At 45.5% G+C, this 19,472-nt stretch overlaps 1 protein-coding gene across 22 annotated transcripts in view; it reads left to right on the top strand.

Moving 5' to 3' along the window:
• The window catches only part of LOC105072482 (partitioning defective 3 homolog), a 536,087-nt gene that overhangs the window by 387,657 nt on the left and 128,958 nt on the right, over positions 1 to 19,472 (top strand). For 20 of the 22 annotated variants that reach the window (XM_074358260.1, XM_074358265.1, XM_074358251.1 and 17 more), the window contains one exon: positions 5,325 to 5,567. The exons of the other annotated variants lie outside the window; for them this stretch is intronic. In XM_074358260.1, coding sequence (XP_074214361.1) covers positions 5,325 to 5,567 — 243 coding nt within the window. The remainder of the gene's footprint in view (positions 1 to 5,324; positions 5,568 to 19,472) is intronic. 22 annotated transcript variants of the gene reach the window in all.

Genomic DNA, 19,472 nt, shown 5'->3' with positions numbered 1-19,472 from the left:
TGGAATGAAAATCATTAATTGATGTCAAGCTGAAGAGAGACTGTTAGCATGAATTTAGTGACAGCAGGAAAGAAATTAACCTTATTACTTTATTTAGTGTATTACATTATTGTGTGTTATTTTCCATGCAGGTTCAAGGCAATTTCATTATAATGGAAAAGGCTTTTTTTTTTTTTTAACAAAAAGGAAAGGTGTGAATATTTATGCTTGAACATAACAAATTGAAATGATAAATTCTTTACTAACATTTTTTAAAGTCTTAATAAAAAGTTTGAAAAGTTTTAATGGTTGTTTTAATTTTTTTAACATTCCAAGAACAGGGGAGTAGTGCACGGTGCTGTAGCCCGTCCACGTCTGCACAGCTGTCCGCCATCATTTAAACCTCAGATCGGTACTCTTTGTTTATGGCTGGGAGGGACTTTCTGGACTGCTTAAAGCAATTGACATTTATTTCTCTGGCTACGTTTTGGGGTAATCTGTTACTTCTGTCATTGCTGAGATCTGGCCTGAGATAAATTGGATGGAAAATGCTAAACAACAACCTGACTGTTCAGAAAAACGGATGACTCTTGCATCTCAGAGATAATTTGTGACCTCAGGGTCACCACAAAAGAGCGGAGGGGGGTCCTTTTATAACACTGACCGTCTGGAACCATCACAGGCTGCACTGCAAAATCCCCTCTTCTTGAGACGTTTCCTTCAACAATACTATTTTTATTAGGTAGCCAAAAATATTTTCTCCCCTGAGCCAAGCATTTTTTTTTCAGAAATAAAAATGTTATTAAGGTGAACATATGAAATGTAATATATGCAACATGTAAAGTATGACATGTAAATATAACTTGGTTGTGTTGCAGACGCCCCCTTTTCTTTATAAAAAACGAGACATTCAAGTGCAAAAGTATGTAATAAACCATTTGCATCTTTTGTTGACTGAGTTGTCACTAAAATGCACAAAAAACACAGTGCTGTCCTCGGTTTAAAACTCTGCTTTTCAGTGCCATTTGCACAGCGAGCGAGCTTCATTAGCACTGATTTCTGGGAGGAGCTTTAAAATACACAGTGGTTCTGACTGGTAACCTTTGCTGCCCACAGGTGTGCTGTAGTTTTATTCTAAGGTTTCCATCAAAAGTATAAACTGCCGTGTGGAAAGGACGAATGCAAACAGCCTCTTTTTTTCTTTTTTGATGGAGGTGCTGGGGATGGAACCCAGGACCTCGTGCATGCTAAGCACGCGCTCTACCTCTGAGCTCTACCCCCCACCCCGAAACAGCGTTTATAACTTTGGGGATAATTCGTTGGTGATGACGAGGTAAACAATAAAAATGTAATTTCTTATGTTATTGGAGCTTAGGGGAAAAAATCAGTGTTTTCAGAAGTTACTATTGATGTGATTATCATGTTTTTCGGATTCAGTTATTACTGGTGTTTAGTAATAATGTGCAACCTTAGACAAAAGGAAACAGCTGAGAATCAGAATTTATGGCCAGCACTCAGGCCACTGAGCGCTTCTTCTGAGCCACTGGCTTGTCAGCAGTTGACCCGCAGTGAGCATGAGTTCCTGGGGAGTCTGGGTTTCGGGAATATGCGAGGGTTTTTCGGTTGCCCCACTGGTTGGGGGACACTACTTGGTGATGTGTGGCTGGGACGAGCTGTGCAGAAAGTCCTGCACAGCCACCGATTACCCTTCTCTGATGTCCCTGAACCCTGCTCAGGAGCACTGATGAGGTGTATTTAAGTATTTCCACTTTAGAGTTGAGAAATAAGGAAATTAGAGAAATCTGACCTGGTGGGTCCAGCCTGGCACAGTGGTGACAAGCTAGCTGGAAAAAACCAAGGGAGAACAAAAACGCAAATTTTGCTTGCAGTGTTATGTGACAGTTTTCCAGCTTAAAAAAATACTTATTTTGAAATAATCTTAGATGTACAGGAAGTCGCGAAGATGGTACAAAGAGGGCTCACATAGCCGTGTCCAGTTTCCCCGACAGGTACCACTTACGTGACAGTCGTACAACATCAAAACCAGAACGCTGACACTGGTACTGCCTGCAGGGGTAGTTCTGTGTCAGCACATGTGTGGGTTTGTGGAACCACCTCTGCAGTCAAGAAACAAGGGTTCCATCACAAAGATCTTCCTTTGTGGTCACACCCACCCCCTACTCACAGATTGCCAACCATGTCTGTTCCCTGTGTCTGTGATTTTGTCATTTTGAGAATGTGACATAGATGAAATCTTATCGCATGTGGGCTTTGGAGACTGACTCCCCCCACCCGATAGCATAGTGCCTTGAGATCGACTCAGGTTGCCGTATGTAGCGGTAGTCTGTTCATTTATGTTACTGAGTTCTGTGATATGGGTATTTCCTTAACCATGCACCTATTGTAGGATATTTAGGTTATTTCCAGTTTTTTTGATAATAGAAAGTGTCTGTTAACAATTGTGTACAGGTCTTCACATGACTTAAGTTTCCATTTCTTTGGGATAAATGCCCAGGAATGCAGCTGCTGAGTGGTATCATAAGTAACGTCTAGTTTCGTAAGACACTGCCAGGCTGTACTCCAGGCTGGCTTGTACAGTTTCACATTTTCAACAGCGTGAGTGAGAGTCCAGTTTCCTTGCATTCTTGATGGCAGCCCTGTTTTGTTTTCGCTGATCCCACAGGCGGGTGGTTGTCGCTCACTGTGGTCTTACTTTGCATTTCCCTAGTGGCTGGTGATGTCGAACATCTTTCCATGTCTTTAATTGTCATCTGTGTATTCTTTTCAAAGAAAGATTGCTTCATGCCTTTTGCCCTTTTAAGTAGATTGTTTTCTCATTGTTCTCATTCTGGACATGAGTTCTTTGTCAAATATGTGATTTGCAAATATTTTTTTCTCAGTCTGTACTTACTTTTTCATTCCCTTAGTGTCTTTACAGAGGAAATGCTTTAATTCTGAGGATATCTAGTTTATCTGTGTTTTTCTTTTGTGGGTCATGCTTTTGGTATCATTTCAAAGAATTCTTCACCATTGCTAGGTCCTAAAGATTTTCTTCTGTGGTTTTCTTCTAAAGCTTCATAGTTTTACATTTTACATTTAAATTTGTCATCCCTCTTGAGTTAATTTTGGGGTAAGGTATGAAGTTTGAATTCAACGTAGGCTTGTTTTCTTTTGTTTTCACCTGTGGGTATCTAATTGCTCCTGCACTATTTGTTGAAAGGTCTGTTTTATTCCATTGGCTTGCTTTTGCACAATTATGAGAAATCATTGGGCCATTCTTGCTGGCTGTTTCTGGGTTCTTTATTCTGTTCTGTTGATCTGAATGTCTGTCCCTCCATGGAAAATACCTGTCTTGATTACTCTAGCTGTGTTACAAGTCTTGCAGTCAGGAGGGGTGATTCCTCCCACTTCATAGTTCTTTTCACAATTGTTTAGCTCTTCCATCCTTTGCCTTTTCATACAGATTGATGACTACTCTTGTCTGTACCTACAAGAACCTTGCTGGGATGTTTATAGGAATTACATTAAATCTGTGTATCAGCTTGACCTTACTCTGTTGAGTCTTCCATCCATGAATGCCATATGTCTCTCCAGTTTTAGATCTTCCTTGATATCTTTTATCAGCATTGTATAGTTTTCAGCATATAAATCCTGTAATGTTGTGTTAGATTTATGTATCTGAATTTCATTTTTTAGTGATTGTAAGTCACCTGGTATTTTTAATTTCTGCATCCCTGTTCACTGTCAGCATGTGGAAATACAATGGATTTTTGTGTCCTGATGTATCCGGTTACCTTGCTGACCTTGCTTTTTAGTTCTAGGAGATTTTTGTAGACTCCTTGGGATTTTCTACCCAGACCATCATGTTATCTACAAACAAGAGCAGTTGTGTTTCTAATCTGTGTGCCATTCATTTCTTTTTTTAGACTTACTTCATTGTCTAGACTTCCAGCAATATGTTGAATTACAGATGTGGGAGCGGACATCCCTCCCTTTTTCCTAATCTTAAGAGAAAGCATTCAGTCTTTCTCCCTTATAATAGATTTTGCATAAGTGCTCTTTATCAAGTTTAGGATATTAGTTCTGCTCTATTACTGGTTTTTTGAGAATTTCTGTCATGATGGGTGTTGCATTTTATCAGATGCTTTGTCTACACCAATTGATATGATCATGTGATTTTTCTTCTTTAGCCTATTAATATATTATGTTGATTGATTTTTGAATATTGAGCCAACCTTGCATTCCTGCAATAAACACCACTTGGTCATGGTGTATAATTTTTTTATGTATTGTCAAATTCTTTTTGCTAGTATGTTGTTAAGGATTTTTGTTTCTGTATTCATGAGAAATACTGGCCTGTAGTTTTCTGTTTTATAATGGAGTGTATTCATCTGATTTTTTGTCTTTTCTATATTCTTTTGAATGTATTTATGTAATTTATGCAAGCAATGGTCTACTTCAAATATGAAAAAAGTAACTGCAATAAAGTATTGAACATTCTAAAATACTGCTTTTTATAAACAAGGCTTCACTTTTAAGTAAACATTTAAATTGGTAAATATGTAATAGAAATATTTTTTCCATCAAAAATTATCAGAATTCTTTCAAGGGTAGTTTAATATTTTCAGCTAAGACTGACTTAGGACATACAATATATCAATAGGTTGAGGAGGACTTTGTACCAAGTGGCTTAGTGAAATCTTAGGAAATATTTAAACATATCTTCAGTTCAAGTGGTTATTTAAGATCTGTTTCTTAGTTGTAACACAGGCAAGCTTTATTTCAGAATTTGATTAGATACATGCCTTCTTGTCCAGAATCTCCAGACTTGACAGTTATGTAAACATCACATGAAGTCAGTGTCATTAAGCTGAGATCTTCTTTTGCCATTAATAGAGTTACGGTGTGAATCCGTGTTTAAGCTTCCACTACCCTGCACGGCTGTATTTATATCATATACCAGAAATGTATACATATTTAGTATTTGTGTGTGTAATTTTTTAAAAACGACTTTTTGCCTCAAAAAATTCATGAGTAGAACCCAAGTGGATGCCTGAAACTGTTCCTAGTGAATTTTAAAAGCTAGTTAATAAGTGATCACTTAAATGAAGATGTAAATCACGACTCTGTCTTATTGACATGAACAGAGCTATCTGAATTGATCATTTCTGAGCATCTGTGGCATTACCTTGACCACCTAAAATGACTATAACATCATTTGTCCCATTCATCTTAGAGTTGCATGAAATAGTATGTATTTCACGGCGTATTTTGATGAATGTTTCCATACGCAGGTCTTAGGAAAGGCAGAGTTTCTCTTCTTCCAACTTGTTCTAATTTTTCAGGATTCAAGCCAAAACGCGAGAATTTCGGGAGCGACAGGCTCGGGAACGTGACTATGCTGAAATCCAAGATTTCCATCGGGCGTTTGGCTGTGATGATGAGCTGATGTATGGGGGAGTCTCTTCCTATGAAGGCTCCATGGCTCTCAGCACCAGACCCCAGAGCCCAAGAGACGGGCATATGATGGATGCTCTGTACGCCCAGGTCAAGAAGCCGCGGAATGCCAAACCTTCACCTGCAGACAGGTAGGCTCCAGGAGCAATCAGGGTATGGCTTCCAAATTGACTTTTACACAGTTTGTGACAAGGGTGTCGACTGCTCTCCACTTCTCCCACCAGAACGGCCTTTCTTAATGGACTTTAAAAAGCCATTTTGTCCAAGGGTATTGAGTTTACACAAATCTAAGCTTAATGGAGGGAACCGAAGAGATTTTGATGGCTTTTCTGATGATCCTGACGTATTTCATCTTGCTCTTAAAATGATTTTGGACGGGAAAATGAACCTGTAATATACGACTCAAATCAAAAGCACACTTGAACTATGACTCTTCTGTCTGAAGTATATTTCCTTTGGTTGCTAGGAGAGCCCCCAGTTGTGGGAGTTAAATAGGTGGGCAAAGACATGATTTGTTCCAATTCTGACTTACTCGGGCCAAGTTTTTTTTTTTATTTGGTGACGTGATTTGGTGTCATGAAGGAATCAGTGAGTGGGCTGTAAGTCTAGCCAGCCCTCAGGTTGCTTGGTGGTGGCTTCCGACCACAGGTCTGACTCTCATACAGACGGGCGCAGTGCTGAGCCTGTGTTAATGGTTACATGTTTATTTCAGGTTTTATCTGAGACAGTTTAAAAACCGATCTTTTTCCACCCCTCCATTTAAATATTCAAGCACCAGATGAAGTTGAGTTCATGAAGAAAATAGCACTCATGTCTTTCTGTACGAAGCACCTGCCTGTGATCGTCACGATAGCACTGATGCCCTCACCTCTGAATCACAGGGTCATGCGGTCGTTGCTCTGGAGTGGAGCTGGGCTTTGAGTGTTACAAACAGTAGTTTCACTTAAAACTTACGCTTCTCAGGCTTTAGCTTGCATTGGGTGCCTGGAGGGCGGCTGCTGCTGCTGCTTTTTTTTTTTTTTTTAATTGAAATACCATCAGTTACAGTGTGTCAGTTTCTGGTACAGCGTCACGCCCCAGTCATGCATGTACATACATAGATTCGTTTTCATATCCTTCTTCGTTAAAGGTTATTACAAGGTATTGAATATAGTTCCCTGTGCTGTACAGAAGAAATTTGGCTTTTATCTATTTTTATATATAGTACTTAACCTTCGCAAATCTCAAACTCCCAAGTTTATCCCTTCCCACCCCCTTTCCCCCCGTAACCATAAGATTGTTTACTATGTCTGTGAGTCTGTTTCTGTTTTGTAGATGAGTTCATTAGTGTCCTCCTTTTTTCTTTTCTTTTCTTTTTTTGATTCCACATATGAGTGATATCATACGGTATTTTTCTTTTTCTTTCCGGCTTACTTCACTTAGAAAGATGATCTCCAGGTCCATCCATGCTGCTGCAAATGGCATTATTTTATTCTTTTTTATGGCTGAGTAGTATTCCATTGTATAAATATACCACAGCTTCTTTATCCAGTCATCTCTCAGCGGACATTTAGGTTGTTTCCATGTCTTGGCTATTGTAAATGGTGCTGCTATGAACATTGGGGTGTATGTAGCTTTTCAAATTAGAGACCTGGAGGCTGATAAACCCTTCCCCAGAATTTCAATTCCATGGGATGGAATGGAGCCCGAGAATTTGCATTTCTACCAGGCTCCCGGGTCTGATGCTGGTGCTGTAATTTAAGAGCCTCCGCCAGGCCAGACGTGGGTTGGAACGACTCCATCTGTAGCCCACGTGCTGTGTGGCTGCTGGGTCTTGCAAGCAGGCTGACTTCCAGTTATTTCCTTCGGCTGTTTTCAGTAGAGGTTTGCAAACAAAACAGGTAACCCTCCGGCAAACCCAGAGAGAAGCGTCTTAAAGAGGAGCGAAGAGAGAAGCAGGTCTTGGGGAAAACTCTAGGCATGTTACTGTTCTGTTCTTTCTTTTCAGTTTTGTGTCATTTGGTTTTAGGGTCTTTAAGAATTGTTGTATGAAAATCTGTGTGATGTTGGCTGTCACAAGCGAGTCTCCTAAGTGGACACAGGAGGCTTAGGTTTATTTAAACTCCTCTGAGGGCCCCCGAATCTGGCCCGGCAGAGTACCTCTGTGACAACCACACCGTGAGAGACAGTGACAACAAGAGCTAAGCCTTAGCCTGGCGTCCCATAGCCCCGGGGGTGACCTCCCTGGTCACCAAGGCAGTGCGCACACGTTGCGTTACTTTTACCTTTCCTGTAAGTTGTACCAAAACGTCTTCTTAAGTTCTTTCCTTGGTACCACTCCTTCAAATAAAGTAATTTGGTTCTCCCAAAAGTAAAAACCAGAAAGCAGACCCCTTTGGGACGATCACCTCCGAAGTTCACTGTGCAACTAATGTGGATGTGTCAGGCCTCAGAGAATGAGGCTGTGGTCGGTGACAGGGACATCTTCTTCAAAAGCTCGCACTTGCTTTTTGCTGTACTTGTGGAAGCCGCTTGTCGAAGGTCAGATTGCGCCTGAAGGCCGTGGATGCGCCCTGGCAGTGCTTTCTTGGGCAGAGGGACAGCGGTGACACTGGCTCTGCCCAGTGGTAACTTCTGGAGGAACGAAAAGAAAATGGTTACTGATGTGTTATTGATCACAGTTAAAAATACGAACCATTCTTGGCACCTTCTACATCTAGTTTGGAAATCTAAAAGATGGTGACTCGTGATTATTCACATCGCCCAGAAGTCCCACCTGACGGAGCGGAGTGGAAGGGACCCCTCCAGCTCCTGGGATCCAGGAACTGTCGCTTTAAACCCCATTTAAGCCCCAGTGCCTCCAAGAGTCAAAGCCGGTCCTGGAGATTTCTGCAGATTTTCAAAAGGGCTTTTTTTCCCTACGCACATGTCTGTTTTATTATGGCAAAGGTGAAAACTCCACTTTCTCCACAATAGAAACCAGTAAACTTTATCCCAACAACAACTCGGTACAAAAGAGGTCTGTTTCAAAAATGTTTTTTTAATTTTTTTTAGAAAAGAAGGAGGAGCAAAGAAAGAAAAAGAACCTTTTATATGAATTTTAAGTCCCATTTTAAAAAGTAAAAGAAACAAATCCACGCTTGGCCCCACAGCCCCAGTCTGTCACCCCTCCCACCAGGGAGCATGGAGGGGATGTCTGGGTCCTGGCCCACGTGCAGACCCGCCGGTCTGTTTGACGGGTGTCCATCCGGCCTTGTCAGCATCTGCTCTGGGCCCCAGCATCCCGGCCTGCAGGCCCCGCGCTGCGCCCTGTGACCTCAGCCTGAAACTCAGGCCCTTAGTCCATTTCCATCCTAAACCCCCTCAGCCCCACGTCCCAGAGGAGTCTGTTGTCAGGGGTACGAGTCACGCTGACCAGGGAACAGCTCAGAATCACATCACACACTCTCCAAGTGCAGGGCCCCTCCGGCCTCCCTGGAGCATAGCCCCGCCCACTGTCTGTCGGGGATGCTCCAGTGCTGTGCCTTGTGCCCCAAGGGCAACTGGACTAGAGGATTTCTAAGACACTGCCAACTCGAGAGGGAGAGAATAATTTTTTTTTGAAAAAGATCACAGAAACTGAAGTTCTGTTTGTTGTCATTATTATTTACTCAGAGAATAGGATGCCCGTCGAACAATGACACCGCTAATCCTAAAAAAGGGACTTACAGCGCCCGTGACGTGTTTCTTCATCAACCCGTAATGAATGAGTCTGGCTGGGTAAGGGCGCCCCTCGGGCATGCTTTTCTGTCGGGGGGGAAAGCCGGAGAGCAGTGCGTCTCAGACTTGAGGGCATGGGGACTCTGAGAAGCGCGGTCTCTCGATACTGCAGTGTAGAGTTAAATTGTTTTGATGATAATGTTACTTAAATATGTATGAAAATAAAATAGGACTGAACGCCTTCTGTTTGCAGCCATTATACAACCATAAAACCCAACATCTTTACAAATTAAATACAAACAAAGCAGCAAAACCATTACCTTCAAGTGAACAGCATTAATTTAATGTGGCCGATAACGTGTTTTAAACTCCAGGCCCTCGCACCAGTCATGAGCACGGTGGTGGCTGCTCGGTGGCGGGTTCTCGGGCATGTCTGTCTGCCCCACGAGCCAAGGGCTGACTCTGCTCACCCGTCGCTCTCCTCAGGTGGATCCTGCGGTTCCTCTGCGCGGATCCAGCGGCCTCTGACCTGTGCACCGCATCGGTACATCCTTCGTGCACAAGGTCCAGCCCACTTCTGGAACCATTCAGTGGAGACAGTGAAAGTAGCATTTCTCGGTGCCTCTGTCTCTGTTAACTTAAACTCAGACATTGAACCATGTTACCTACAAGATGGCCTGGAATCTGTTTATATTAACTTTCTGGAAAGTTAAATGATGGAAACATAAAGAAACTCCTCAGAGAGAGTTTCTACCCAATAAAGAAACTGCCATCAACTAACTGAATTCCGCCCGAGTTTGCTGTTGCTGTTGGATGAACTTTACTGTTCAAATTCCTGGATTTCCCGGGAGCATCTGCCGGCCTTCCCGCGTGCACCCTGCGTGTGTTCTGGGATCTGCGTTGCTCAGCAGGAAAGCCCTGGTCTGAACTTCACTGCTTACCGTTTTGACCGATCTCGTTGAAGTGTGGGTCCGGTAGCCCCATGTGGAAATAGCAGGGAAAATGTATTAAGTGCTGTGAATTTGATGTCAAGATGGGACAGCATCTCAATTTCCACGTATTATTTATAAAATGCTTTTTATAGGATAGCTACATAGTCTGTCTAGAAATATGCCCAGGCCTGTTTAATTGGATTGACGCGTGCCCTCTTCTCCGTCTGTGTCCCTTGGTCCCAGGGATGTCGTTACTACTGTTATCAGTGCCCTCAGTGATGTTCTGAGCTTTCATGCTGGTTGACCCCAGAGAAGCCGCCCGACCCCTCTGTTTGCTATGAACAATGAGGCGCAGACTCACAGCAGTGCTGGCACACGCATTTTTGCCCTGCTTGTCACCACAGACTTGCAGGATGTAGCTCCTGTGATTCCTAGTCCCGTGCTTCCTCTGTGATGGCTGTGTCTGCAGTCTGAGGCAGCGCCTCGGTGTCTCCACTCGTCCCCAGCGTGGGAGACCCTGCTGTCGCCCACCCAGTACCTTTCTCCCCCTTCTTCCTTCCTTGATAGGATCCCAGTTTTGTTCAGGCTGGCAACGGGCCTGGTTAGAAATCCCATTTTCCCTGGCTCCCTCATAAGTAAGAGGTGACCATGTGGTGTGTTCTGATGAACGAGTTGAGTGACTCCAGTTTGGGACTTTCTGCCAGGCCAGTGTTGTCACGATTAAAATGGAGCAGACTCCGCTTTTTCCCTTTTTCCCTTCTCTCTACCTGATGGAGAGAATGGTGCCCTTAGAAGGGGCGCATCCAACAACCAAAGGATGAAGGCCACATGGAGGATGAGGGTTGCCACCTGGTCCCCTGGGCTGCAGCTCCGGTCCTGGTGTGCCCGCCCTCTACTCCGCGCTGCCTGGGAGCTGAACCCCTACTTGATGAAGGCTCCATCCGTCAGGTTTCTGTTTCATGGAGTCAAACACCTTTCTGAGGACAGGCAGTCATGCACACGAGAGCCAGGGGAACCACCATCTTTAGGTCCAGATTGTCTCCACATTGGAGAACTTACCCTCTGGTCAAATCACTTCTGCAATATTTTGTGAATTAAGTAAGAATTGTGAAATGCTGCAGTGTCGCTCAGTTCTCTGTCCTGCCTTTCCTTGGATGAGCCTCTTCTAAAGGAATGTTCTCAGTCAGGTGTCCCCTGGCAGAGACCCTTCTTTTTCTGTTGACGTGTTTGAAGTATCACTGACACACAATATGGCATTAGTCTCAGGGGTACGTCGGACTGATTCGGTATTTGTTTACATTGTGAAATGTTCCCACAATTCACTGAGTTATCGCTTATCATGGTACAAGGTTCCAAGAAAGATCTTTTTTTTTCTTGTGATGAGAACTTTCAAGATTTACTCTCTTAGCAACTTTCAGATTTGCGACACAAAATTATCAACAGCCTGTATCCTTCTTAATTGTGCTACATCACTGTCTCCGACCTCTACCAACGATCCTGCTTGAAAGTAGGAGGCAGTGGAGTGTGATGTGCTGACGCATGAAACATGGCCACACTGCCCGGGTTTGCTCTGGGTGCTTCCACCGTCAGCGTGTAAGCTCTGTGCCTCTTGTTCCCTCTGAAAAAGGGGGCAAAGATGGTGCTCGCTGCAGCAGGCTGGGAGTGGACGAAGTCATACAGCACTGTGTCTGGTTCACACTGTTTATGTATGTATTTATTTTTATTTTTTAATGTTTTTATTGAGTTATAGTCAGTTTACAATGTTGTGTCAATTTCTGGTACAGAGCACAATTTTTCAGTCATGCATGAACATACATATATTCATTGTTACACTCTTTTTCACCACGAGTTATTACAAGATCTTGAATATACTTCCCTGTGCTGTACAGTATGTTTATGTTGTTTATGTGTTGTTGTGTTCTATACACACCTGTCAGCATCTACCAATCTCGAGCTCCCAGTCTGTCCCTTCCCACCTCCCCCCGCCCTGGTCTACGCTATTTAGATGTTTGCTGTTGGTGGTGTTAGTGGGGAAATGGGAGTTTCCTCTCAGGAACGCACAATGTACCCACCTGGATGCAGAAACAGGCAAGGAATGAAAGTGAAATGAACACAGACGGGTCTTGTTCCTTACGCCTAACGTACGTGGGGAAGCGTGCGCTGCAGGTCTGCTGGTGCCACTTCAGTCCTTACGTAGCTTGGTCACTAAATGTTCTCCATAAACCGCATCGTGTCGTGAACCACTTTGCGTTAAATGAGGACCTACTGAGTTCAGTGTGAGGTATTCCAGATTGCTTCTGTAGTAGAAATACTTGGAAGAAAAGTAAGTGCTGGGTCCTGGAAAATGGCTTATTTGGGAACGAGTTGGGGGAGAGTGGTGTCAGGATGTGATGGTCAGTCTCCGCCTGTTCTTTGACAGTTTGGAGGCGTTCCTTTTGTCCTCCTGTGGAATTCTTGGAAATCCTTTGTGTTTTGCTTCCATGAAGGTCTTGCTAATCCCAGGTTTCACTGCTTCATGGAGATACAGAGGCTTAAAGTTCTCAAACCTTGACGAAGATTTTGACATTTCTCTTTACATCAGATTGTCCCCTGGTGGGACAGGCAGGCAGGAATCCTGCCTTGCAGAACTATTGAAGGCTGCATCCTAGAACAGTGATCTTTCCGCTTTGGGCACGAATGCCAAGAAATGTGGGGCGTGTCTCGCCAGCGCTGCCCGCCAGCCGTCGGCGTTCTGATCCAGCAGACCTGGCTGGGGACTAAGAACTCACATTGTTAGCAGGCACCTCAGTTGACTCTGTTGCCATTGGTCCATCCACCCTTTGAAAAGCACTGCTCTTGGGGTAATCCAGTAACCAGTTGGAGCACCAGCACAAGTTGGTTTAGGGAGGTCTGCTTACAGTGCAGCTGTGAAGTAATTTATACTTCCCGTATCGGGCACGCTTCATCCGGGCGTTGATAAACACCCATGCTCACCTATGACCACGTCATCAGTTTATTCAAAAGGTCAGCCTGCGGGTGTGTTATTCGTAAACTTTATCCAGGCTGTCTTGACACTTATCAGAAAGTTTCTTTTCATGTCAGTTACACAATTTCAAGTCAAACATTTCGTATGCTTTGAATTCTAACAAAGAATTGATGGAATGCCTGTCAATACTGTTTTTTTATTTACTTTAGGGCACCGTGCAATTCATATTTTTATATTCAGATGCCGGAATCTGTAGTTAAAAACTCCACAGAAAGACAGCTCTAATGGACATTTGCTGACTGTCACCATGCAATCATTTGCCACCAAAAGAGCATTGTCCTCAAATGTAATTGAAATAAAATAGAGACCGTGCTGCTGTAAATCTAAATAGCAGGAAATAGTAGGCTAGACTCCCCCAGCTCGCTGAGGACACCTTAATGGAAACGTAAATGCCATAATCATGTGCTTTTTGCATGCATTTTACGACTTAAGAGAAAATGCTGATTTTAAAAGAAAAGACCTCGGTGAACTTGTTTTTTTCCTCCCATTAAAACTGGAATCCCATGGTGTCAAAGGAAGTCTGGCAAACACGGAAAGGCAGTTATCAAACCTGAGCCCTTTTAAAAATGTCGGGCCCTATAACAAAGCTGTGTTGGCGGCTCAAAAAGCCAAATGCCGATTTATTTGCCTCCATTTACTTAGTTTTTTAATCACTGCTCTGGGATGTGAGAACGTAATTCTCCGCTGGAGTAAGTCTTGTTGTCACACGTGTTTTGCAGGTTGGTGCCCTTGCTGATTTCATTTTGTTTTATTTTTGACGGAGGTCCCCGGGATCGAACCCAGGACCCCGGTGCGCTAAGCTCGCGCTCTACCCCTGAGCTGTCCCCTCCCTCCCCCTCCCCTGCTGGTTAATGAGCTCCACCCGGGCCCCATCTCAGGGCCCCGGCTGCCCACCTCTGACCTTGGTCAGACCATTCCCCTCGGCAAAGGTCCCAGACTCTGTCGTCCCATCAAGAGGCCTCATCTCCAAACCTGCAGCCCCCTCCGTCCATGCCTGGACTGCCTCTGTCCCTGCTTGTTGAGGAGGCCGGCTCTGCGAGCACTCCTCTGGAGCCAGCCCCACCCCATAGGACGCCTGCCTTGTCCCTCTCTCCTCCTGGTCCCCAATTGCCTGTGCCTCTCTGACGCCCCCTCCACGTGGCTGGTCGACAGGCTAATGTCTTTATTGTGCTGTTAAAAAAACACCCCCCCCCCAGCTATGTTCTGCCCAATTTTCCCCTTCCCTTCAAATCCAGACTTGGTGAGGAATTAATCCGGGGGTGAGGTAGACTGCTGTTTCTCCTCCCCACGTTCTGTTCCCTCCATGTGGTCGGCAGAACAATGACCCCACCCCTGCAAGGATGTCCCCGCCCTGGTGCCTGGCACCTGTGACTAAGTCACTTCGCCCAGTGGAAGGGGTGCTGCGGCCCTGACGACGTTAAGGATCTTAAAACCGGGAGATTTTCCCGGATTATCCACATGGGCCCAGTGGATCTCAAGGGTCTTCGTAAGTGAAGGAGGCGGGAGAGTCAAGAATGGAGAGACCTGAAGATGCAGGCTGCTGCTGGGAAGTCCGGAAGTGGCCAGGAGCCAAGGAGGGCAGTGGATTCTAGAAGCTGGTAAGGGCCAGGAGACAGTCTCCCCATGAGCCGCCAGAGGGAACCGGCCCTGCGGACACCTCAACTTAAGCCCAGTGGAACCCATTTCAGACTTGAGACCTCCAGAACTGAACTGTGATAACATGGAGTTCTCTCAAGGCGGTGGGTGTGTGTGTGGCTTGGTCACAGCAGCCCAGGGTGCTGGTCTCCCAGCGGCCTCGGGGACACCTGGTTCGGTGACCACGTCAGTTCTTTCCAGGTCATTCCGGCATCCCGGGAGCTCTCTTCTCTGTGGTGCTATCCCTCGGTGCCTCCTTCCTTCTGACTGCTCCTCAGCTGTCTTTTCAGAAATGCTCTTCTATGCACTCCCTAACGTTGGATTCCCTCAGGAAGGAACCCTGGACCACTGCTATCCACGTGCTCCTTTTGGTCCCAGCTTTACCTGCTGCGTGGCGCTGCTGCTGGGAGCTGGGAGCTGACCGCCAGCGTGCGCGCCCTGTGTCTCCCTGGCACCTGAGCCCCCACCACCCAGTTGTTTTTCATCCCAAGCCTCCTGTCGTGTCATCAGCCTGATCTCAGAGAATGCTGTCACCACCCACCCATTTACTCCAGACAAAGCCTTTCTCCTGCAGCCAGCCTCCCTCCCCGGACATGAGTCAGTGGCAAAGGGCTGCTGAGTTTACATTGTGGATAATTCCAGGCCCCTTCTCTACACGTAGACGTGGACAGTGGTCTTTCTTCTCCCAACCCCCGGTCTTATTCCCCTCAAACCCCTGCCTCACCCAGAACGTGAAGTTTTCTACCTAAAATTAAAATCTGACATCGCATTCTCTTGCTTGCAATTATTCTGTGGCCGTTTATTGTCCCCAAGATGCAGTCCACGCCCTCAGCTCGGTGTCTGCGGGCCCCAAAGACCTCCCATTTCAGCCTTAACCCTCGTTACATTAGACTGTGTCTGCTTGGTTTACATCACACTTTCCCGACGGAGGACGGGTCTCAAAGTGAATGTGCAGCTTCGTCTGATGCCTGGATGAAACAAGTGGCTGTTTGGCGTTATGTGTTCTGCAAATGTTACATTTTGTCGAGTAAAAACAAGCAATCACCATTCATTAAGCTCTTCTAATATCGTTAGGGAGGCAGCGATGAAATCAAAGGCTGAGGTGACACAAACAGGCCAACAAATGAAATCTCGAAAGTAATGAAGCCATAAATAAGGTCGCGGCTAATTGCAAAGACTCCTTGTTTAATTCTTTTTGTTGATTAACATTGCCTGAAACCACAATTTGTTTGTAGAAGTAATGGGTAATGGGGGTTCTTTGGTTATATATTTATTTTAGCCCTAGAGAAAGTTTAAATATTCCGCAGAAATATAAGTAGAAGTGGGAACTTCTTTAGGCCTTGGCAGCCAGCAGGCAGGCAACCTCCAGCCGGGCGTGCGCGTCCTGTGCTGGTGTCTGTCCCTTTGGAGGGCACGGGCTTGTGGGCCTTTGATGGTGAGCTGGCCGCGCTGTGGAGGACTCCCCTTTGGCTGCTGGGTGTTCTGAGTTTTGCCTTCTGTCCTGCAGACAGTGCAGGCCTGTGGACTTGAGGACCAGTCTCCTCGGCAGTTAGTGGTCTTAGGTCAGTGTGTTTTTCTGTCTTGCTCCTGCGCAAGGATGGAACCTCAGTCAGCTCTTAATATAAATTCGTGAGGACTTAGGTGGAGCCTTGTTGTGAGGTGTGTTTTCAGCTTCTTGGGAGACTTACCAGACCTGAACCCCAAATCCATCTTTAAATTAACTTCACAGCTGTTCCAGAGCTTCTCCTTGGGCAGCCCGGCCCTCGGTGTGGATAACGGTTTGATTTTTGTCTATTTGCTGCTTCATCCCTCGTCCTTCTGTTACTGGCCCGTCGGTTGATTTTGTGTAACTTAAGGAGACGCAGCAGTCGATTAGAAATGATGTCTGTGTGGTCACGGCCGTCTGCCAAGGCCTGGCCCGTAGGCGTTCAGATATGTCAGATAGATGCACGGGATGTGGAAGCCAGCCTCTTCGTCAGTGCAGCCGAGGCAGCGGCCGGGCCAAGGGCGTGGTGGGGAAACGCACGTGTCCGTGGCGAGGGCCTGCGTCAGAGAAGATGGGGACCTGGGGTCCGCAGGATGCAATGAAACGCTTTCACCGTTAGGATTCTTACAGGTTTCCCGGAGCTTATGTGACTTTGAGAGGAAGCGAGGCGGCACGGTGCGCTCAGCCGGGGCGGGATACAGGATGGCTGCTCAAGGCCTGGAGCCAGCGCTGCCAGGTCACCTTGTGGGCCTCACTGCTGTGTGTCTGTCAGATGGGCTGTGTGTGTGTGTTTTAGATGAATGACCCTGTGTAAGGCCCTGTGAGTACTGCCTGACACCACCAGCAACAGCACCTGCATTCTATCTTTTTTTCCTAATGGACGGCCTGGGGGTTGATCCCAGGACCTCGTGCACACTAAGCACGTGCTCTGCCCCTGAGCTCTACCCCCCCCACCCCACCCCCGTGCTCTTGAGCTCTGAGGACATTTAGAAGCTAGAAGTTGGCTGCACAGATTGTTCTCGCGTGAGTCTGCTGTCTCACGATCCTGCAGTCTGTAAGCGTCTTGGGCGGGTGAGACTGACTTCGGGTTTGTCGGCTTGCAGTCCGCTCGCCGCAGTGGGCGCCCGCGGCTCTTCACGTCTCATGCCGGCGCCCGCGTGCGCCCTGCCCTGGGCCTCGGATGGGTTTGTATGACGGGGAAGCACCTTAACCTGTAGGAGCTCGGTGTGGTATTTAGCTTGAGAAGCCGCAGCTTTATTTCCAAAACGTGAGACGAAGGTGAGCGAGGGTTATGATTTTTGAGGAGACGGAGGAGGGTGGTGCCGGCCTGGGCGCTTGCGATGCGACGTGTCCCACCCTGGAGACACTGTCTGTGTGGCGTTCCTCTGGGGTGTGAGATGGAGTCATAGGGCTGTTTTCAGTAGCTCTGTGATGTATTTAAATTAAAACTACCATGTAATTGCACACTCTTGGTATTGTAAGTGCTTTGTATTCATTATATGATAATTAATTAAAATAAGGTTCAACGTTAGTAAATATGTAGGACGGTACTATTGAGGCTTTATTTACGGTAAACGGGAAATGTCCCACATGATTTTTTTTTTATTCCAGGCTTAGAAATGATAAATCGAATATGGAAAGGAGCTAGATATTTTCTTTCTTTTATGACAGGTCTCTTTCTGGCACACGTGTCCGGGTACCCGGCGTCAGTTATGCACAGACCTCACCCAGTGAGGTCTCCTCATACCTGAGGACAGCTGAATGCCCATCAAGGAGTAAATGAACGCGTTCAAGTTGTTTTAATTAGCTAGGTGTGATTTAAGAGTTGCCGAAATCAAAAAGGCTTATTCATTTTTCATCAATAATTACTTACCATAATATTTCATTAGAGCCCGCTGATTTGCAGACCTCCTTCTGGGCTTTGATTCATTACTACTGCAGACATGATTCAACTGTCCCGCTTTCCCTCATCCTGTATTACACTCTTTCATCTCTGAGACACTGTTAAGATGTTTCCAACATTCATGGGGTTGCTAAATGATCCAACTTTTTTTTTAACTGTACTTAAAGCTAAGGGAAAGCTGTGTGTGTGTCTGTGTGTGTGTGTGTGTCTGTGTGTGTGCTTAGACAGGTCTCTTTCATCCTTTGAACAGCTGTTAAGAATGTGCATGTTTTCTGTTTCCTATGGTCTGAGAGTAAGGACCAGTTTCTGATACGCAGAAGTCGGGCAGTAAATGGTTTGGGCGCATTCTTAGGCTGTGCCGCCAGCCTGAAAGCCCAGAGCGTCTTGCGTGTGGCAGACTGCTACCTGTGCAAGCACCTGTTTTCAGGACAGTTCCCTGGCAGCGTCAGGTGCAGGCGCCCACCTGGCCTCAGATGTGCAGCACGCAGGTGTGTCCTCAGTGAGTGACTTCTGTGCTGCCCCCAGGGGGCGCTGTTTGGACCCAGCAAGGCTGAGGGACCGGTCCTCATGTTAACATGGTACCATTTTGCTTCTTAAACTGTCCATTGACTGCAGGCAACTGATCACAGCTGGAGACAGCCCATGCAGGGCGTGGGCATCTGACTGGAACCTCTTAAAAACCCCCAATTCCAAGCACCTTTCCTCAGATGCATAGAAAGTCCTAGGTGTTTTGGAAGTCACTCATCTTTTTAGAAGGATACCCAGCACAGACTGAGATTCTGACAAGCTAATGCTCGGAATGAAAAAAATAAAGAAATATGAATAGATAGTTCATTTTTTTTCCAGATTCATCATGGAATCCTCCATGTCTGTCTCCTCCAGCCGTGTTAAACAATTTGTATAAATTACATATTATTAACATTCTCCAGCTGTGCCCGTTTGGAGGCTGAGCAAAAATTGCTACATGTTAAGAAATAAAAATTTGTATGCTTCAGAATTTGGTAAATGTCTGTACGTGTTGACAATTACAAACATTTTCATTGGACAGGAAGCTTTCTTACCTTTTTACTATTTCCCAGAAAGCGTAGTGCTGACTTAACCTCTTGTCCCAGATTCCTAATGCAGAAAATTGTCTGAAAAAATTAACGAGCCACCAATAGATGTATAAATAACTACTTATGGAGAATTAAAAGAAGGCTTATGTGGCGGGAGGTGTGAGCCGCCATTAAAAATTGCAAGTCCTTGTTCGCCCAGAACTGCTCTTTACATCTTGCTTAACTCTGGAATGTTTGTTGAAACCCTTTCCATAGAATAAATACTTTAGTATATTGGAGCTAACGTGCCTTGCTTTGGGTGAGTGGGTGGATTTCAGTAATG

The sequence above is a fragment of the Camelus bactrianus genome, chromosome 35 (genome assembly GCF_048773025.1).
Source record: "Camelus bactrianus isolate YW-2024 breed Bactrian camel chromosome 35, ASM4877302v1, whole genome shotgun sequence".
In the NCBI taxonomy this organism is placed as follows: domain Eukaryota; kingdom Metazoa; phylum Chordata; class Mammalia; order Artiodactyla; family Camelidae; genus Camelus; species Camelus bactrianus.
Note: the sequence above shows the minus strand (reverse complement) of the source record. Positions and strands in the feature narration are given on the sequence as shown.